Source organism: Furipterus horrens, unplaced genomic scaffold, assembly GCF_987537825.1.
Source record: "Furipterus horrens unplaced genomic scaffold, mFurHor1.1.pri manual_scaffold_2, whole genome shotgun sequence".
NCBI lineage: Eukaryota > Metazoa > Chordata > Mammalia > Chiroptera > Furipteridae > Furipterus > Furipterus horrens.
In genome coordinates this window covers 21092500-21109529 of record NW_028327172.1, presented here as the reverse complement: position 1 = coordinate 21109529, position 17030 = coordinate 21092500, and the positions used below count along the sequence as shown (strand labels likewise).

Sequence of the window (17030 nt, the reverse complement as noted above, 5' to 3'; positions counted from 1 at the left end):
TCCCGAGTCGGACTGCACAGCCATTCTCGGCGATGCAGATAGACTCTTAAGAAGCTACACCATCGTCTCTCGAGACGGACGGCTGCCGAGAGAAGATATAATTAATGTTTCTTATTGCTGTGGTTAGGTTTTTTAATTGACTTATTTTAATTTTTATACTTTTATTATGGGCAGTTTCAAAACTAAAGAATATAATAAACCCCCATGTACCCACATCTATCCATCTTCTACACTTAACATCTCACAGGCAATCAATATTTCATGTAGTACACATACCACACCTACTCCCCTACTCCCTGTCTGCTGGATTATTTTGAAGCAAATCCCAAATATATCATTTCATTGGTAACATTTCAGTAGTATAATACCTTCTAGAAAAAGATGTGTTCTGAGTTTCTAACTGCTTAAAATCGATCCTGGGGTAAACTCTTTGTAAATTGGGAATTATCCTTTTGTGTACTGGCGTCACATCTAACTCATTGAGTGAAGTATGTCTTTTTTACATTGGACCTGAACTTGATTGAACTACAAGAATTTTTAAAACTTATTTTGATGTCTTATGTTTATATTCTTATGCAGATTCAGAAAACAATAAAGAAAACGGCACGGCGGGAGCAGCTTATGAGAGAAGAAGCTGAACAGAAGCGTTTAAAAACTGTACTTGAGCTTCAGTACGTTCTGGACAAATTGGGAGACGAAGAAGTGCGGACTGACCTGAAACAAGGCTTGAATGGAGTGCCAATATTGTCTGAAGAGGAATTGTCCTTGTTGGATGAATTCTACAAGTTAGCAGACCCTGAACGGGACATGAGTTTGAGGTATAGTGGTATTTGATAAAAGAAATTTCTAAACGTTGCCTTAAGTTGACAATTGAATGGTCATTAATTAGGTATTTAATTACTATTATAAGGTTGAATGAGCAGTATGAACATGCCTCCATTCACCTGTGGGACTTGCTGGAGGGCAAAGAAAAGTCTGTATGTGGGACAACCTGTGAGTATCACTGATGCCTTATGTTTTTGTAACGAAAAGTCTTTAAAAATTAGTTTCCTACTTAAGAGTAATGTTAATTGAAGAAATTTTAAAACTGGATAAATAATATCCACTGTTTACTTTCTCGTTTATTTCGTTGGTGTATCTTTATTTGCATTTTTTGTGCTTGTTCTGTGTGTGTAGTCAAAACACCAGCAACAACCAACTAAACTATAAAGATGGGAGTCCTGACTTAATATGGTTTTGTTTATAACTTCCTGTGCTTGAGGTGGACATATTAACGCCAAACTGACTTACCAGTTTTGGTTATTAGTTGGTGACTAGTTTTTCCTTATAGCTTCAAGTTTGTGAAAAACGTTTACTGTACCTCATATGGTCATGGCCTTGGTTTGTCTTTTAATTTCTCTTAGACTTCTTTAAAAAAGGTGCTGGTATCTAGTTCAGTTTTCTATATGTGAGTTCTTTAATCTGAAGTAATGCAATTGTATGTTGATTTTTTTTTTTTTAAAGGACATTTAAGTTTCACTAACTCAGTAAATTAGGAATTTTAGATTTTTAACCCCTTAGTAAATCAAGGAATAGATTTTTTGTCTTGACTGTAAAGTTGATTTAGACAAGTAGATTGTTGAATATATCAAGGTAAAACTAACTGTTTATGATTGAAAATAAATTAAATTGGATTATAAATTTTAATTGACAAAACAGTGATACAATATGTATTTGCTTTAAGGACATGTGTAAATGATATGAAGAAGTAATCCCTTTTATATTGTTTCATGTAAGAAATAATTTTCTTGGTTTGTTAACTTGTGTTGTCTGTATTTCTGTGTAAAAAAATATTTTTGGCTTCTTGACTTTAGTTCTGCTTTAGGTAGGTACTAAATTCACCACTTGAAATTTGGAAAGTAATTGACATATGTGCATAAACTTGTTAGCTTAAAAAAGTAGTTTAGGTCACTCCTGATCAAATTTCATGAGCATAATTGAGTAGTGCCAAGGGTTACACATCTTAATCTTGTAGCTTGTTTTGGTGCTATTTTCTACCTAGTTTTATTCCTGCATCTTAGGAATGTCACATCTGTATCTGTAGCTAATGGAAAGATACCAATGTACCCAATGTTAGTATTTGTATATGCATTCAGTTTATGCATTTAGTTTTTAAAAACAAATGGTTCTGAGTCACCAATCTCTGGAGTGTAGGGAAAGGAAAACATAAAGTGTTCAGAATTCAGTAAGTAATTAATGTTATTGTTAATATGGTTAATTTTATGATAGTTTGTTATAATATGGTCCCTGATGTTTTATATTTCTATAGTGAGTCCTATTAGGGAATAGCCTAATACATTTGCTGTAAAGGCCAGGAAATTGAGATTTTAATTCTTGACACACACCTTTGCTTGCAGTCCTGCCCTCCTTATATCCTAGTGAACCAAATTCTTACAATTTTGAGTTGCCTTTTAAATATCTTGAATCTTGTCTACTTCAATTTCTCTTCTACTTTTCTGCCTTTCTCTTGTCTAATGTGGTCTTTTAACTGAATCCACCCCTCATCCCTCATTAAAATCTTTTAACGGCTTTAGTTATACATTTCATATATACATTTGTCCTTAATTTAAGGACCTTGCATGATCTGGTCCTTACTAATCTCTCTATAGACTCAAATTTCCTTATGCTTTTTCTTACCCCCTGTCCTTCAGCCACAGTGCATACTTTCATTTTCTTGTATTTGTCACTCTTCTTTGTACAGGGCTTTTAAGTGCTGTTGCCTCTGCCTTGAATCACTTCTCTGTACTACTCATCTTCCAGATGTCAGGTTTTTCAGCGCTTAAACCAGGAAAGCCTCTTGCGATCTCTCCTTGACTAGGTCCAGTCCATTGTATTTCTGTGTAGTACATTTCACAGATGTAATTTTACTGTTTTTGTGAGTATTTTATAACTCTTCTTTATTGGATCGTAAACTTAGGAAGGGCAGGTACCATATATTTTACAAACATTTTTGTAGCCCCAGTGCCTAGCACATTGTCAGCTTTATTTTTAACTTACTTCAAATACCTAAAGATAAACTTAAATAAAATATTCTTTTTTCCCTATTATTCTGTAATATATTTGTTTTGATGGAATTTAATGTTAATGTATTTTAGTAACAGTTGATGAGGTTTTTTTCCTTACAGTATTTTAAGTAGAGTATTGACTCTTACTTCAGATAGTCTAACATTATAATTCATTTTCTATACTTAGATAAAGCTCTAAAGGAAATTGTTGAGCGTGTTTTCCAGTCAAACTACTTTGACAGCACCCACAACCACCAGAATGGGCTATGTGAGGAAGAAGAGGCAGCCTCAGCACCTACTGTTGAAGACCAGGTAGCTGAAGCTGGTGAGTACTTAGGTGGATATGAACTTTAAGTTTAGGGCCCTGGTTCTACTTTACTTTGCTACCAGCATAATCTGTATGCTGATTTATAATGTTACTTTGAGGAAGAGAGAAATTTTAACATAGTAGCTCTTAATTTGCATTATACCTGATCCAGAATAACTGTTGAAACTGAAGTAATTTATTCTGGAATAAATGATAAAGAAAACTCTTTCTAAATGTATTACTGTAAGAATGATAAAATATAGAAACTTACTGTTAACTATAACTTTGTAAATAAATTCAGACTATGCGATGGTAAACCTTTTACTTATTTGGAGTTCAAATGAATTGTTAACTTTAAAAAAGATTTCTTATACTCCTTTGTTTCATTCTTTAACCTCTTAGAACCTGAGCCAGCAGAAGAATACACTGAGCAAAATGAAGTTGAATCAACAGAGGTATGATTTTTATTTAATGCTGGCTTTCCCTTTCTGCCTTCTAAACAGAGATCTCAAACATTTATTTTGCTTTGCAGTATGTAAATAGACAATTTATGGCTGAAACACAGTTCAACAGTGGTGAAAAGGAGCAGGTAGATGAGTGGACGGTTGAAACAGTCGAGGTAAGAGTTCTCTGTATTACAAGGTTGATGTCTTTTGTCTTTAGTAATTTTTATGTCTCCTCTAAGAACAAATTAAGGCTCTTAGTCTTTTTAAGAGTACTTTATTATATTAAACTCATTACACTACACAAGACTGTCAGGTTTAAAAGGTGATTGGCTCATCCCTGTGGATGTTTAATAGAATCACTGATGCCGATCCAATTCCAAAAAATTATAAACATGTATAAATTAGGGTTAATGAATTAAAAGTATAAGATTTGTTATCAAGTGAGTTGCTAAAAATCTGGGCTCCCACATGGATGGCCTTCAGAAAAGAACCACTTACAGGGGATATATTGGAGTGTTGTTGGAGACTCCTCCTTCATTCTAAGGCTGTTTGCTTACTAGGCTCTATTATCTCAATATTCCTTATAAAGGAAATAGGGTTATGACTTGCTCAAGCTCAACAGGTATGACTTGCCCTGATTTAAAAGCCAAAAAGAAGAATATAAATTTGATTTAATAAAAATTAGTGAAGTTCTCCTGCAGAGCAGAGAATTATTAAAAACAGTAATCTGGAGAAATTATTAGAACTAGGAAAAAGACGGGGAGAGTGAGCTTTGGCTTTTGTAGCAGTTTAGATGAGGTGATAGACATGGATGGAATGGTCGGAACTCAGCTTGATGCTAATAATAGCTAACGTTTCTTGAGTGCTGACTATACATTGGATACTGAGATAGATATATATTTGATATAGATTTACTTAATATAGAAGGCTTAACAGTTTAAGCAAAATATATTATTTTAGGAAGTAAACACAGGTGGTCTTTCTTTGAAAGCTATTTATAAATAATTTTGAAATGCTACATGGTGATCCTGTGTAATTGATAACACTTTAGAATGTTAGCATGGATCAGAATGTTAAATTTGGCATGACTGGTCAGTTTGAGTAACTACATTGCAGTGTACTTACTATTCTGTTTACAGTATAGATGGCATATGGAGTTTGGGGACCTGTCATGATGGTAATGAATGGAGCTCTTTTCATTCTACCAAGCCACTCCCCTCCTCTTCTCCCACTTCAGGTGGTAAATTCACTCCAGCAGCAATCTCAGGCTGCATCTTCTCCTTCAGTACCAGAGCCCCACTCTTTGACGCCAGTGGCTCAGGCAGACCCGCTTGTGAGAAGACAGCGAGTACAGGACCTTATGGCACAAATGCAGGGGCCTTACAATTTCATACAGGTAGGTGCAGTTTCATTAAACATAACAGAAGGCTTAAGTCTTTACATTATTTAACTTAATTCCATTGTATGTCTAACTTGTAGGATTCAATGCTGGATTTTGAAAACCAGACACTTGATCCAGCCATTGTATCTGCACAGCCTATGAATCCAGCACAAAACATAGACATGCCCCAGCTGGTCTGCCCTCCAGGTTAGTAGTGGTGAGAAGTAAATTTTTTTATGTGAGAAATAAATACAGGGCCAGTTGTTTTGAATGAAGTTACAGACAACTAAGCACTACTAGAGCCATTGTACAGAAAATACCAAACAAACTTTTTGTACAACCCAATATGTCAGCATTAAGGGCACAGAAGTGGAACTATGTAAAGTAACATTTAATATATAATTTCAAGTGTCATAAAAGGAGTTGCTGAGTAAAAGCATATTTATCTGGTAAGGTAGTTATGTCACATTTCTACCAAGAGTTAGAAAACAGATCAGGCTAGGTCTTCTAGAAAGGAATCAGTTTAATAAGTGTTCATTTTCTGAGCTCTAGCAGAGGAAGAAAATACATAGTTTTGTTAGCTGGTAAGTTGTGCTAAAGCCAACATGTGCAGCAGCACTGATGTAATTCAGGTAAATGTGGAGTCCATTTGACTCTCCAGTGAAAATGGGCAATTCTAAATGCCTGGCCAAAGATCCTGTAGTTAATAGCTACTTAACCATGGTTGGGAGGGGATTGGAAGTTTGGTGAGGGTTGGCAATAACATGCAAACAGAATTGAATATAGGCCTTCTAAAAGCGTATTTACATTTTAATTTATTTTTTGGGGGAAACATTTGAAATATTGAAACCTGATAATGTGAAAATATTAGTTATTTAAGATCTTGAGTAAGAGTCATGATACTTTAGTTGCTGCTTTAAAAGGTTTTTTTCATGGGTAACACTGGCATCATTCTTATCTCTTCTGCTCTCTACCTCTGTTAGTTCTCTATCACTGACTGCTTACTTTTTACCTTTGCAAAACACAGAATGAAGGCCATTGTGAGAGCTGATTAATAATGACTACCAGTAAACACGACGCTCACTTGAAAGCTAAAATTCTGCCTATCCTACCCAATGTATTTTCATGATTGATAAAGTTTACTTAGGATTTGGCTATAGAAATTTGGTTTTGTATAACAATTTTTTTTGGTTAATTTTGCAGTCCATTCTGAATCTAGACTTGCTCAACCTAATCAAGTTTCCGTACAGCCAGAAGCTACACAGGTAAGAGTGATAAAAATAATTTTGCCCATTTGCTTTTAGTCAGGTCTTGGGTTACTTGTTTAGTTAGCTTATGAAAGGTATGAATTTGATCAGTGTCCATATCTGGCATGTGTAGCATTATTTTCATGTTCTTTTTTTCTTGTGATGTTCAAAATTTTTAATTTTAATTCTTGTGTTTTATAATAGCTTATTATAACAAAGGAAGAAACTTAGATGTCATAATTCTAAAATTTAGTGCAGATATTGCCATTTTAGAAGCATTTGTGGGGGTTAGGTTTTAACAGGTCCCTTTTTCTTTTTAGCTCTGCATGTATTACAGTTTATTTATAATAGAAAGAAGCTTTGGTTCTTTGCTTCTGTGTAGGTTCCTTTGGTTTCATCCACAAATGAGGGGTATACAGCATCTCAACCCTTATACCAGCCATCCCATGCTACAGAGCAACGACCACAAAAGGAACCAATTGACCAGATTCAGGCAAGTTCTGTTACCAGGTCATATGAACTTGATGAGGTGCTTGCTTGTTCATGAATTGGGCAGAGGTAAATTGCTGTTAATGTAGTGACTCTTCTTTTTTTGGACCTAATGCATGCACTATAGTATATTTATTTCATGAAATAGTTGAGTTAGTTAATAAATATATAGGTAGTAGCTTTGGCTAAGTTTAGTTTATCACTAAAGTGCATCTGTTCACTTTGTGTTTAGGCAACAATCTCTTTAAATGCAGACCAGACTACAGCATCATCATCCCTTCCTGCTGCTTCTCAGCCCCAAGTGTTCCAGGCTGGGACAAGCAAACCTTTGCATAGCAGTGGAATCAATGTAAATGCGGCTCCATTCCAATCCATGCAAACGGTAGGCAGATTAATTAAACTAACACTAAGTGCCTAGTGGGCACTATCATGCTAGCGTTTCAATAAAAAGTCTTCATATAACTTTGTGCTTGAGTCTGCATGTACCCTACCTGGAGGATATATTTAATTGAACTTAACTCTGATTTTCCTGCTTCCAGAGGTAGATTTAAGTCTTAGGAGTTATGTACTCACATCTTGTTTTATAGTGCCACCTTTGGAACATGCAGAAAATAGACCAATATCTATATATAAAAGTTGTTACTTAGATTTCACAGTTTACATTTTGCTGTATTTGCTTAATCTTTTATTTTACTGAAGTATATCTCAGTAAATTTCAGACATGATACTTCACCCTGCTTTCTCTGTAAGCATCTTTAAATTGCAGAATTTCTAGAAAATAATGATAATGGAAATACTGTGATCAATAGGATACAGTTAAATCAGTGCTTGCAAGCAAGTTCATAGAGTTAAATACCTAAAATATTAACTTTTGAGTAAAAAAATTAATACAAATAAAATAATGAAGTAAATATTGAATTCAAAGTTCAAGTTGATAGAATTAATTTCTGTAAGTGATATTGTATCAGGGGTTAGCATTTTCTTTCTGTAAGATTTTTCATTTATAAATAGTATTTTCAAGGCTTCTGATTATGTGTCTTTAGATATTTTTTAATCCCCACATATGCTTTGCTTTTAATGTGTTTTTTCCCCCCCACATTGAAATATATTAATTAGGGATTTTTTTTTTTTTTAATGTGTGATGTTTGAGACTTCTGAAAGGCTATGCTTTACATTTGAGGTAAAAAGAGCATTGAAGTCTGCTGTGTTAAAAGTGGGGAAATTATTAACATAACAGGATGAACTAATCATTTATTTACTTACAGGTGTTCAATATGAATGCCCCAGTTCCTCCTGTTAATGAACCAGAAACTTTAAAACAGCAGAATCAGTACCAGGCCAGTTATAACCAGAGTTTTTCCAGTCAGCCTCACCAAGTAGAACAAACAGAGCTTCAGCAAGAACAGCTTCAAACAGGTAGGATAATCAGTATCACTTCTTGGCTACTTGCTTTCCAGTGCAGTTATTAGTTATTGACAGTGTCAGGATCGTTTAGACTTTAGAGTGGCTGTATCAAGAGTTTTTGTTTGTGTATTAGACCTTATAGATTTTGTGTTGCTGGTCTGTATTTGTGTTAAAAAATTATGTGTAATTTTTAAATGCCCTATACCCATTTTTCCTTTGGTCAGTGAGCTTTTATAATAACCTTTTTTATTTTAGTGGAATTAAACTTGTTACTTAAATTATGATCAATTTTGCTTTTAATTGCTAATTTATTGAAGCCTGCTGGCATATTTGGCACTCAGTTATATGAAGTTAGGAAGCAGTAAGGAGCTGGAGTGGACTAGGTTGAAACAAAAGTCCTTGTTGGAAAATATAGTCGTAATTTGTCCAGTTATCATCCCTGTCACAGTAATGAAGTAGATAGAGATATTTCAGATATTTTAAATTTGTAACACATGAAATATTTTTTTTAGGTCTTTGGTTATTTAAATCCTAGGAGTTTAATTGGAATCCCACAGCAAACTAGCAAACCCTACTAAAATCATATGAGTTAGTACTTTGATTTTATCATACTGATTTTTAAAAAAGATTTAAAAAATTTTAATACCAGAAAGAGAGCAAGCAGATTTATTAAGCGATAGTACACTCCACAGAACATGGAAGTGGGCCAACTCTGAGCAGAGATTGACATACAGTGTTTAATTTTTTTTAGAGAGAGGGGAAGGGAGGGAGAAGGGAGAGAAACATCAATGTATGAGAGAAACATCGATCCATTGTCTTTCCCACGTGCCCCAGCTGGGGACCAGGCCCGCACCCAGGCATGTACCCTGACTGGGAATTGAACCTGCGTCCTTTTGCTTTGCAGGACAATGCCCAACCAGCCGAGCTGCATGGGTCAGGGCCAGACTGATTTTAGTTACCATGAAATTTTCTTGATAGACCTGGATCAACGTTACAGATTTTTTCAGTGCTGAATTCTTACATATTCCTGTAGTATTCAGCATTACTAATCAGTAGGGAGGTTAAGTCAACTGTAATCTGATAGAAATTTGTCAGTTACGCTGTGTGTGCTCAGTTTCTGAATGATAACTGGGCTTCTTGCTCTCAGGCTCCTTTAATTTCTTTGCCATGTACTCATAATATGTTGGTTATGGAGCAGGTAAATTTGGGCCCTTAAAGACATTGTGCTTGCTATTTTGCCATTTTTTTTCAGATGGTGTGATGCAATGAAAAGTAATTACCATGTATCATTTGACTTGGTTAATTTTGCACTTTGTACTAGTTGGTTTCAAACTGTCTTGCTCTTAGGTTCTGCTTGTCTTTACTGATTATAAGCACTTGAGCTAGATAGACAATCTTTTGTTACCATTTTAAAATATACATTACTTATAAAAATTAACTGCACCCCTGGCTAGTGTGGCTCAGTGGATTGAGTGCTGGTCTGCCAACCAGAGGGTCACTGGTTTGATTCCCAGTCAGGGCACAGGCCTGGGTTGTGGGCCAGGCCCTCAGTTGAGGGTGTGTGAGAGGCAACCACACAGTGATGTTTCTCTCCCTCTTTTTCTCCCTCCCTTCCCCTCTTTAAAAATAAATGAAATGTTTAAAAAAATTAACTTCGTAACATTCACTAACATTTTCCAAAACAAAACAAAACAAAACAAAATCAGCCCATACACTTTGCTTCTTTAAACACCTCCACACGACCACTCTGATCTAGGCAGCCATCGTCTCTCATCTGGACTGTTGCTGTTGTCTCCTTTGACTCTTATTTTAGCTCAGTCTGTTCTTCACACAGTAGCCAGAATGATGATTTTAAAATGTAAATCAGATGTCTCACTCTTATTAAAAACTTCAGTGACTTCCCATTTTATTTAGGAAAGAAAACCAAAGTCTTTACCTTGCTTTGCAATATCCCTGATGAAGGGGTACTATCCCATTATTAAAATGTCCACGTGGACAGGCATTGTGTGTTGGTAACTGATTGATACATCCCTGATGTCTAGGACGTGCTTGGCATGTTGATATTTGTTGAACATATCAGTGTGCCCCATAATTTCAGAAGTTTTGTTTTAATTTAAATTAAAAAAAGGATGTGGCAAGGATCTTTGGCAACTTTTTTATGGCTAGGGTTTATGCTTTACAAACACTTATAAGAAATAAAGATCACACTTCAATTGTTTTGCTTTGAGTTTCTTGTGGTGAGATTTGACCAAGATTAATAAAATTCTTAGAGATAAAAAGTGAGTTGAAAATTTAGTTCTTTTGACTGCTTTCTATGTACATACAAATTAATCTTTTCAGATACAAAATGTTAATTGTATTCCTGATATTTGCTTATAATTTTTAATTTTGGGAATGTAGTAAAAAGTAATCTGTGTGGAAAGATCACATTGTGAATAGTGTATTTGGTTCATTACATAGTTGAAAAAGGAGTCATGACCCCTTCTCTTCCTAGGCATTCTCTAGTTTATTTTACTGCAAAATAGCATTCTGAGAACTTATATAAGTGTTTTGGGCTTCTTGAGGATATAACATAGGTCAAGTAAAGATTTTCAGGAGTCACACCATCTTTTCTCCGCCTAAGCATGGGAGATGTGGGCTGGCTAGAAGCTGCTGTTTTTATTGCTGGGGGGTAGGCCTTCCTGTGGTCTCTACCTTCCTCACTTCTGAAAGGTACTGATAGCACCCCGTTTTTTACCCCCTCCCCCAATGAATTATGAACATTGGGTTAATACCAGATACATACCTCACCTGGGCATTTAATTTTTGAAGGTTTCTAGATTCCCCATTGTGGAACGGAGAGGGGTGGGGTGCAAACTAGTGGACCTTCTAGACCTTCCTTTCACCTTAGCCGGCTGTGTGCCGGTGTGAGTACCATTTAACTGTCTTCAACGTTGGCTGTCCTTAAGTGCTTAAGTGAAATCAGGATTTAAGGGAGCTATAAGTTGAAGGCCTCTGCTGGTTTATGTTTGTAATTGACTAAATATTCTAGCAGACAGCTACTTAGTTATAGGAACATGGTTTTGTTTTCTATTGAAGGAGGTTTAAAAGAATAAGAAAGCTTTAACTGCTAAGGAGCTTTATAATGAAAATAAATAATTAAATGGCGTAAAATGGTAATTGCACTGTTTCAGCATGTAACTCTTTTGAATTGTTTCTGGTCTCTTGTGCTAATAGGCAGGTGCCTTTCAGAAGATGTTTAATAATACAGCCTTTCAAAGCATTTGGAAGGTTAGAATTGTGTGCTGTCACACAGTTGTGTGCTTTCAAAGGTTTTGAGTTGCTGGAGAATTTTATTCCACTTAGCTAAATATATGTATGGGTAAGAGAAAGGCAGGGACTTATTAATGTGTAATTTTCCCAATTGTTAATTTGAAAATTTATTTAAACACTGAATCGAACTTTGAAGAGATTGTATAAGACGCTCCTTAAACCAGAAAGCATGTGGGAGAACAAATTGTAATGAGCTGTGTGTAGTGTGTGTGTGTGTGTGTGTGTGTGTGTGTGTGTATTATTATTTTTTCTCTTTTTATTATAGTGGTTGGCACTTACCATGGTTCCCAGGACCAGCCCCATCAGGTGACTGGTAACCACCAGCAGCCTCCGCAGCAGAACACTGGGTTTCCTCGGAGCAGTCAGCCCTATTACAACAGTCGTGGTGTGTCTCGTGGAGGCTCTCGTGGTGCTAGAGGCTTGATGAATGGATACAGGGGCCCTGCCAATGGATTCAGAGGTAAAAACAAACAACACCAAGTTCATGTTCTTTCCTGATTTGTAAAATATATAGAAATATGTCATGGTTTGGGGGAAAGATAAGTTATATCTCTGTATTAGCCTCTTATATACAATTTAAACATTTTTAGTATATTTTGATAAAGTCATTTAAATTGACAATGAATTTTTTTATATGTGTCAAATCCATTTCTACCACTGTCCTCTCAGGGATAATTGCTTTCTCTACATTATCAGACCTTATGGAGATTTTTTTTTTTTTTGGTGTTTTTTGTCTTTGTGTGTGTGTGTGTGTGTGTGTGTACATCAGTGGGTGAAAATTTCATTATCTAAGGCAATTAATGCTCATAGAAATACATTAACAGATTGGGTTGGGATAGGGAATTAGAAATTAGTTTGAATAACTAGCATGGCTTATAATTTTTCAGTTCTTGGTCAGTAGTAAGAAAGTAAAAATTCCTTGTGAAGATAAGAAAATTATTTTCTTGTCCTAAATTTTAGGAGGATATGATGGTTACCGCCCCTCATTCTCTAACACTCCAAACAGTGGTTACACACAGTCTCAGTTCAGTGCTCCCCGGGACTATTCTGGCTATCAGCGGGTACGTAACATTGTTTTAAAATATTAACCTGATGGAAATGTACCAATGAAAGGAATTAATGTAGTTTCTTGATGAACTTGATTAAGTAATTTGGTGCTGATTTTATTTATACGATTGGATAAGATACTTCATTACGAAGAATGATGACTTGCTTTTCTTGGCACTTGGTGTAGGTACTCTGAATAGAATCTGTTAAAAACAGTGCTTTTTAAGAGCAGAGACGTATAGCTCATTGAATGTTCTTGAGAATAATGGGAGTAAACAAGTACAGAATAATTAGTTACGATATATTGAAATGTCAAAAAGAATAAGGAAGAATTCTATATTCTGCAAGTATTACATTAAGAATATAGATGGCTAGGGATTAAAAATTACCTTCTCTTCATTACTAACTAGCTTGTCTTCTAGGATGGATATCAGCAGAATTTCAAGCGAGGCTCTGGGCAGAGTGGACCACGGGGAGCCCCACGAGGTAATATTTTGTGGTGGTGATCCTAGCTCCTAAGTGGAGCTTCTGTTCTGGCCTTGGAAGAGCTGTTCATAATCTGCATGTAGGTTACATGTTAGGAATACATTTATCATTTCCAGACTTGTTTCTAGGGGTTAAATGAAATGCTCTGTTTCTAAAATTTATCTTGAACCCAAATTTAATTTTTTGAATGACTTTCCCTGTTACTATACACTGTCTTGAAAACTAAAACATTTCTCCTCAGAAAAAAAAATGTTTTTCCAACTGCAAATTATTTTTCAGGTCCTAAAACCTGCTAAATGTTTTTAGGAAGTACTTACTGAAACATTTTTGTAAGACATTTTTGGAATGAGATTGAACATTTATATAAATTTATTATTCCTCTTTTATTTTTGAAACATGCATATTATATTTTAGGACCAGAAACCCTTTAATGGCCAGATAAGCCATCGTTACATTTAGAGAACCATTTAGAAGTCATAAGACTAATTGAAATCTCGATGCCTTTTGGAGCACTATTATATAAATATCCAGTTATCTCTGACTTTTAAACAAAACCTTCAAATTCCTAACTAATTGAATTATACTTAAAAATTACAGGTTTTAAGAGTTTTTGGTTTTGTCTATTGTAGGAATACTAAGTCGACCTGTGTAACATTTCACATGATCTGAAGTTCTAAATGGTTCTCTTATTTGAGGGAAGTAAATTGAATAGGTTTCCTCTAGATATTGGCCATCACATGTATAAAATGTATATTAAGGAGGAATTTCAAAGTACTTTGATTTTAATGCTAGTATAAACTGGCCAGCAAAAAGGTGCACTTTTAAAATATTAATGGATCACTGGGAAATTATTGACTTCAAGTATCTTAAGGGTATTTGCATGTGAATGTGGGTTATGTTCTTTTTCACCTTGTAGCATATTCTATGAAAGTTGAGTTGACTGGTAGCTAAAAATCTGTTTTAACAGCATGTAAAAATTATTTTATCTGTTATAAGTCATACAATTTTCAATGTTATGTAGTTTCTTTTTAACAGTTTAGGTAATAAGGTCTGTTTTTCATTCTGGTGCTTTTATTAATTTTGATAGTATGATGTTACTTATTCCTGAAATGTAAGCTAGAGTGTTCACTAGAATGTAAGCTCCATGAGAGCAGGTACCTTGTCTGTCTTCACTGCTGTATCTATTTCCAACGCCTGATGACAGTGCCTGGCACATAGTAGGCACTCAATAAATACTTGTTGAATGAATGAGTACTGGTGGAATACTCCATTAGCTCTACTCTTCCTTTAGCTAGAGAACATGAGCAAATTTGCGCATGACAACTTCCAGGACAGGTGAAACTTGAACACTGAAGGATTGACCTCTTAAACCTAATAATGTGGTGACAAGCTGCCCACATGCTTCTTGACTTCAGATGAAAATCTGCTTGAAGGCAAAACAAATAGTATTTGAAAGAAAAACCAAATGCCATTTTTGTCTTCTAGGTCGTGGAGGGCCCCCAAGACCCAACAGAGGGATGCCGCAAATGAACACTCAGCAAGTGAATTAATCTGATTCACAGGATTATGTTTAATCGCCAAAAACACACTGGCCAGTGTACCATAATATGTTATCAGAAGAGTTATTATCTATTTGTTCTCCCTTTCAGGAAACCTATTGTAAAGGGACTGTTTTCATCCCATAAAGACAGGACTACAATTGTCAGCTTTATATTACCTGGATACGGAAGGAAACTATTTTTACTCTGCATGTTCTGTCCTAAGCGTCATCTTGAGCCTTGCACATGATACTCAGATTCCTCACCCTTGCCTAGGAGTAAAACACAATATTCTTTACAGGGTGATAATATCTCCATAGTTAATCAAAGTGGCTTGGAAAGCAAGATTGACTTTTGACATTTGATAAAAATCTACAAATCAGTCCTAGCATTATTCAATGGTAATTGACAAAAAATATTTCCCTTGAAAGGAAGATGGAAGGAGTGTGGTATGGCAGAAAAATTGCATTTCACAGCTTTTCCAGTTAAATTGGAACACTGAAAGTGTAGATGCATACAAAATTACACATAGGCCCTCAATCATAAGGTTGGCTACCAACTTTGACACAGCACTGTTCATCCTCTGGCCAAAAGACTGGTTAAAAACACATGTAACTTGCTTCTTAACAGCTGATATGGTGTAAGACAAAGCCAAAATGCCAAATTAGGCTTTGATTGGCACTTCTTGAAAAATATGCAGCAAATATGGGATGTGATCTGGATGGCCACTTCTGTATTTAATGTGAAGTATTTAGATACCTTTTTGAACACAACATTTTCTTTTGATAATGACTTTTGTAAGGATTGGTACTGTGTATCATTTCTTATGATGTTCATTGTCACTAACTCTTAGATCTTGGCTGTATTGTCACCTAAACTGGTACAGGTACTGATGGAAATCTAATGGATAATCATAACACTCTTGGTCACATGTTTTCCTGCAGCCTGAGGGTTTTGAAAGAGATCAAATGCCTGCTGCTACCACCCTCTTAGATTGCTGTCTTTTGAAAAGCACCAGTATGTGTTTTAGATTGATTTCCCTATTTTAGGGAAATGACAGTCAGTAGTTTCAGTTCTGATGGTATAAGCAAAACAAATAAAATGTTTATAAAAGTTGGATCTTGAAACACTGGTGTTCAACAGCTAGCAGCTGATGTGACTCACCCATGCATTGTTAGTGTTAAACCTTATGGTCATCTCCAGCAGCTATTTCTGTAGTACTTGCACTTACTTTTTGTCTATCCCTAATGGAATAATCTTTTTTTCATGGAGGTATTTATACTCAAAGTGGTGATTCCTTCCCTTAGATGTATAAGGAGAGACACAAATTTGATGGAGACTGAGAGTTTAGTAATTTACATACTATGTTGGAATATGTGCTAGCAGTTTGAGCACTAGTTCTGTATGCCTGTGAACTTAATGCTGCTTGTTGTATCGCGCTTTGACTTCATGGAGAACCAAGCCCACCTATTAAGCAAAGGCCACTTAGTTAATGGTATTTTCTGTGCAGAAATTAAGTTTTGTTTTCAGCCTTTAGCTAAGGAATTTTTGCAGTAAGTGTTCAGCTAAAAAAAATATCAAACAAAACTATTCTCAAACATTCATCATTAGACAACTGGAGTTTTTGCTGGTTTTGTAACCTATTAAAATGGATAGGCTGTTGAACATTCCACATTCAAAAGTTTTGTAGGGTGGTGGGGAAGGAGGGGATCTTCAATGTTTATTTTAAAATAAAGTAAGTTCTTGACTTTTCTCATGTGTGGTTGTGGTACATCATATTGGAGGGTTATCTGTTTACATTTGCAAATGAGTCTTTTGTTAGCACCTCCCCTTGTGTGCTTTAAATGCCATCTGCCTGGGATGTACCACAACCATATGTTAGGTGTATTTTAGAAGGATTAGATAAATACTTGTGGTTTATTGGGTAATCCCTAGATGTTCTTCTCTATATAAAACTAAATTTGCTATCTGTAGAAAATAATTTCATTACATTTACAATCAAAATTGAAGTAAATATAAGTTTCTTTATACAGTGATCTGTGAATCAGTTCAGAGATGGGATGAGGAGAAATGCTTTCTAGATTCAGAATTCTATGCATTAGTGCAGATGTTGTGAATGTGCAAAGGTGTTAGTTTGATTATTTCTGTTTTTTAAAGGATTGTTTCTTTCTGAAGTACTTTATATTATTTTTGGCATTCTATAATTGCAGTCTAAATGTAAAGCTTTTATTCCTCAATTCAGACTATATTTTTTAAAGGAATGCCTCATTATGGGGCAGAGAACTTTTTTTAAAAAGTTCATTAAGATTTGAGTCTTGGTTCCTGAGTG

The 17030-nt window shown here is 35.3% G+C and overlaps 1 protein-coding gene across 1 annotated transcript in view; it reads left to right on the top strand.

Moving 5' to 3' along the window:
* CAPRIN1 (cell cycle associated protein 1) overlaps positions 1–14999 on the top strand; it is a 31337-nt gene extending 16338 nt beyond the window's left edge. The window contains exons 5-19 of the mRNA XM_090262804.1: positions 580–818; positions 911–993; positions 3232–3369; positions 3754–3806; positions 3884–3970; positions 5035–5193; positions 5277–5385; positions 6382–6443; positions 6808–6918; positions 7147–7296; positions 8180–8330; positions 11896–12090; positions 12591–12691; positions 13100–13163; positions 14649–14999. Of these exons, the coding sequence (XP_090118930.1) occupies positions 580–818; positions 911–993; positions 3232–3369; positions 3754–3806; positions 3884–3970; positions 5035–5193; positions 5277–5385; positions 6382–6443; positions 6808–6918; positions 7147–7296; positions 8180–8330; positions 11896–12090; positions 12591–12691; positions 13100–13163; positions 14649–14713 (1767 nt within the window). The 3' untranslated portion in view covers positions 14714–14999. The remainder of the gene's footprint in view (positions 1–579; positions 819–910; positions 994–3231; positions 3370–3753; positions 3807–3883; positions 3971–5034; positions 5194–5276; positions 5386–6381; positions 6444–6807; positions 6919–7146; positions 7297–8179; positions 8331–11895; positions 12091–12590; positions 12692–13099; positions 13164–14648) is intronic.
* Positions 15000–17030: the final 2031 nt, after the last annotated feature.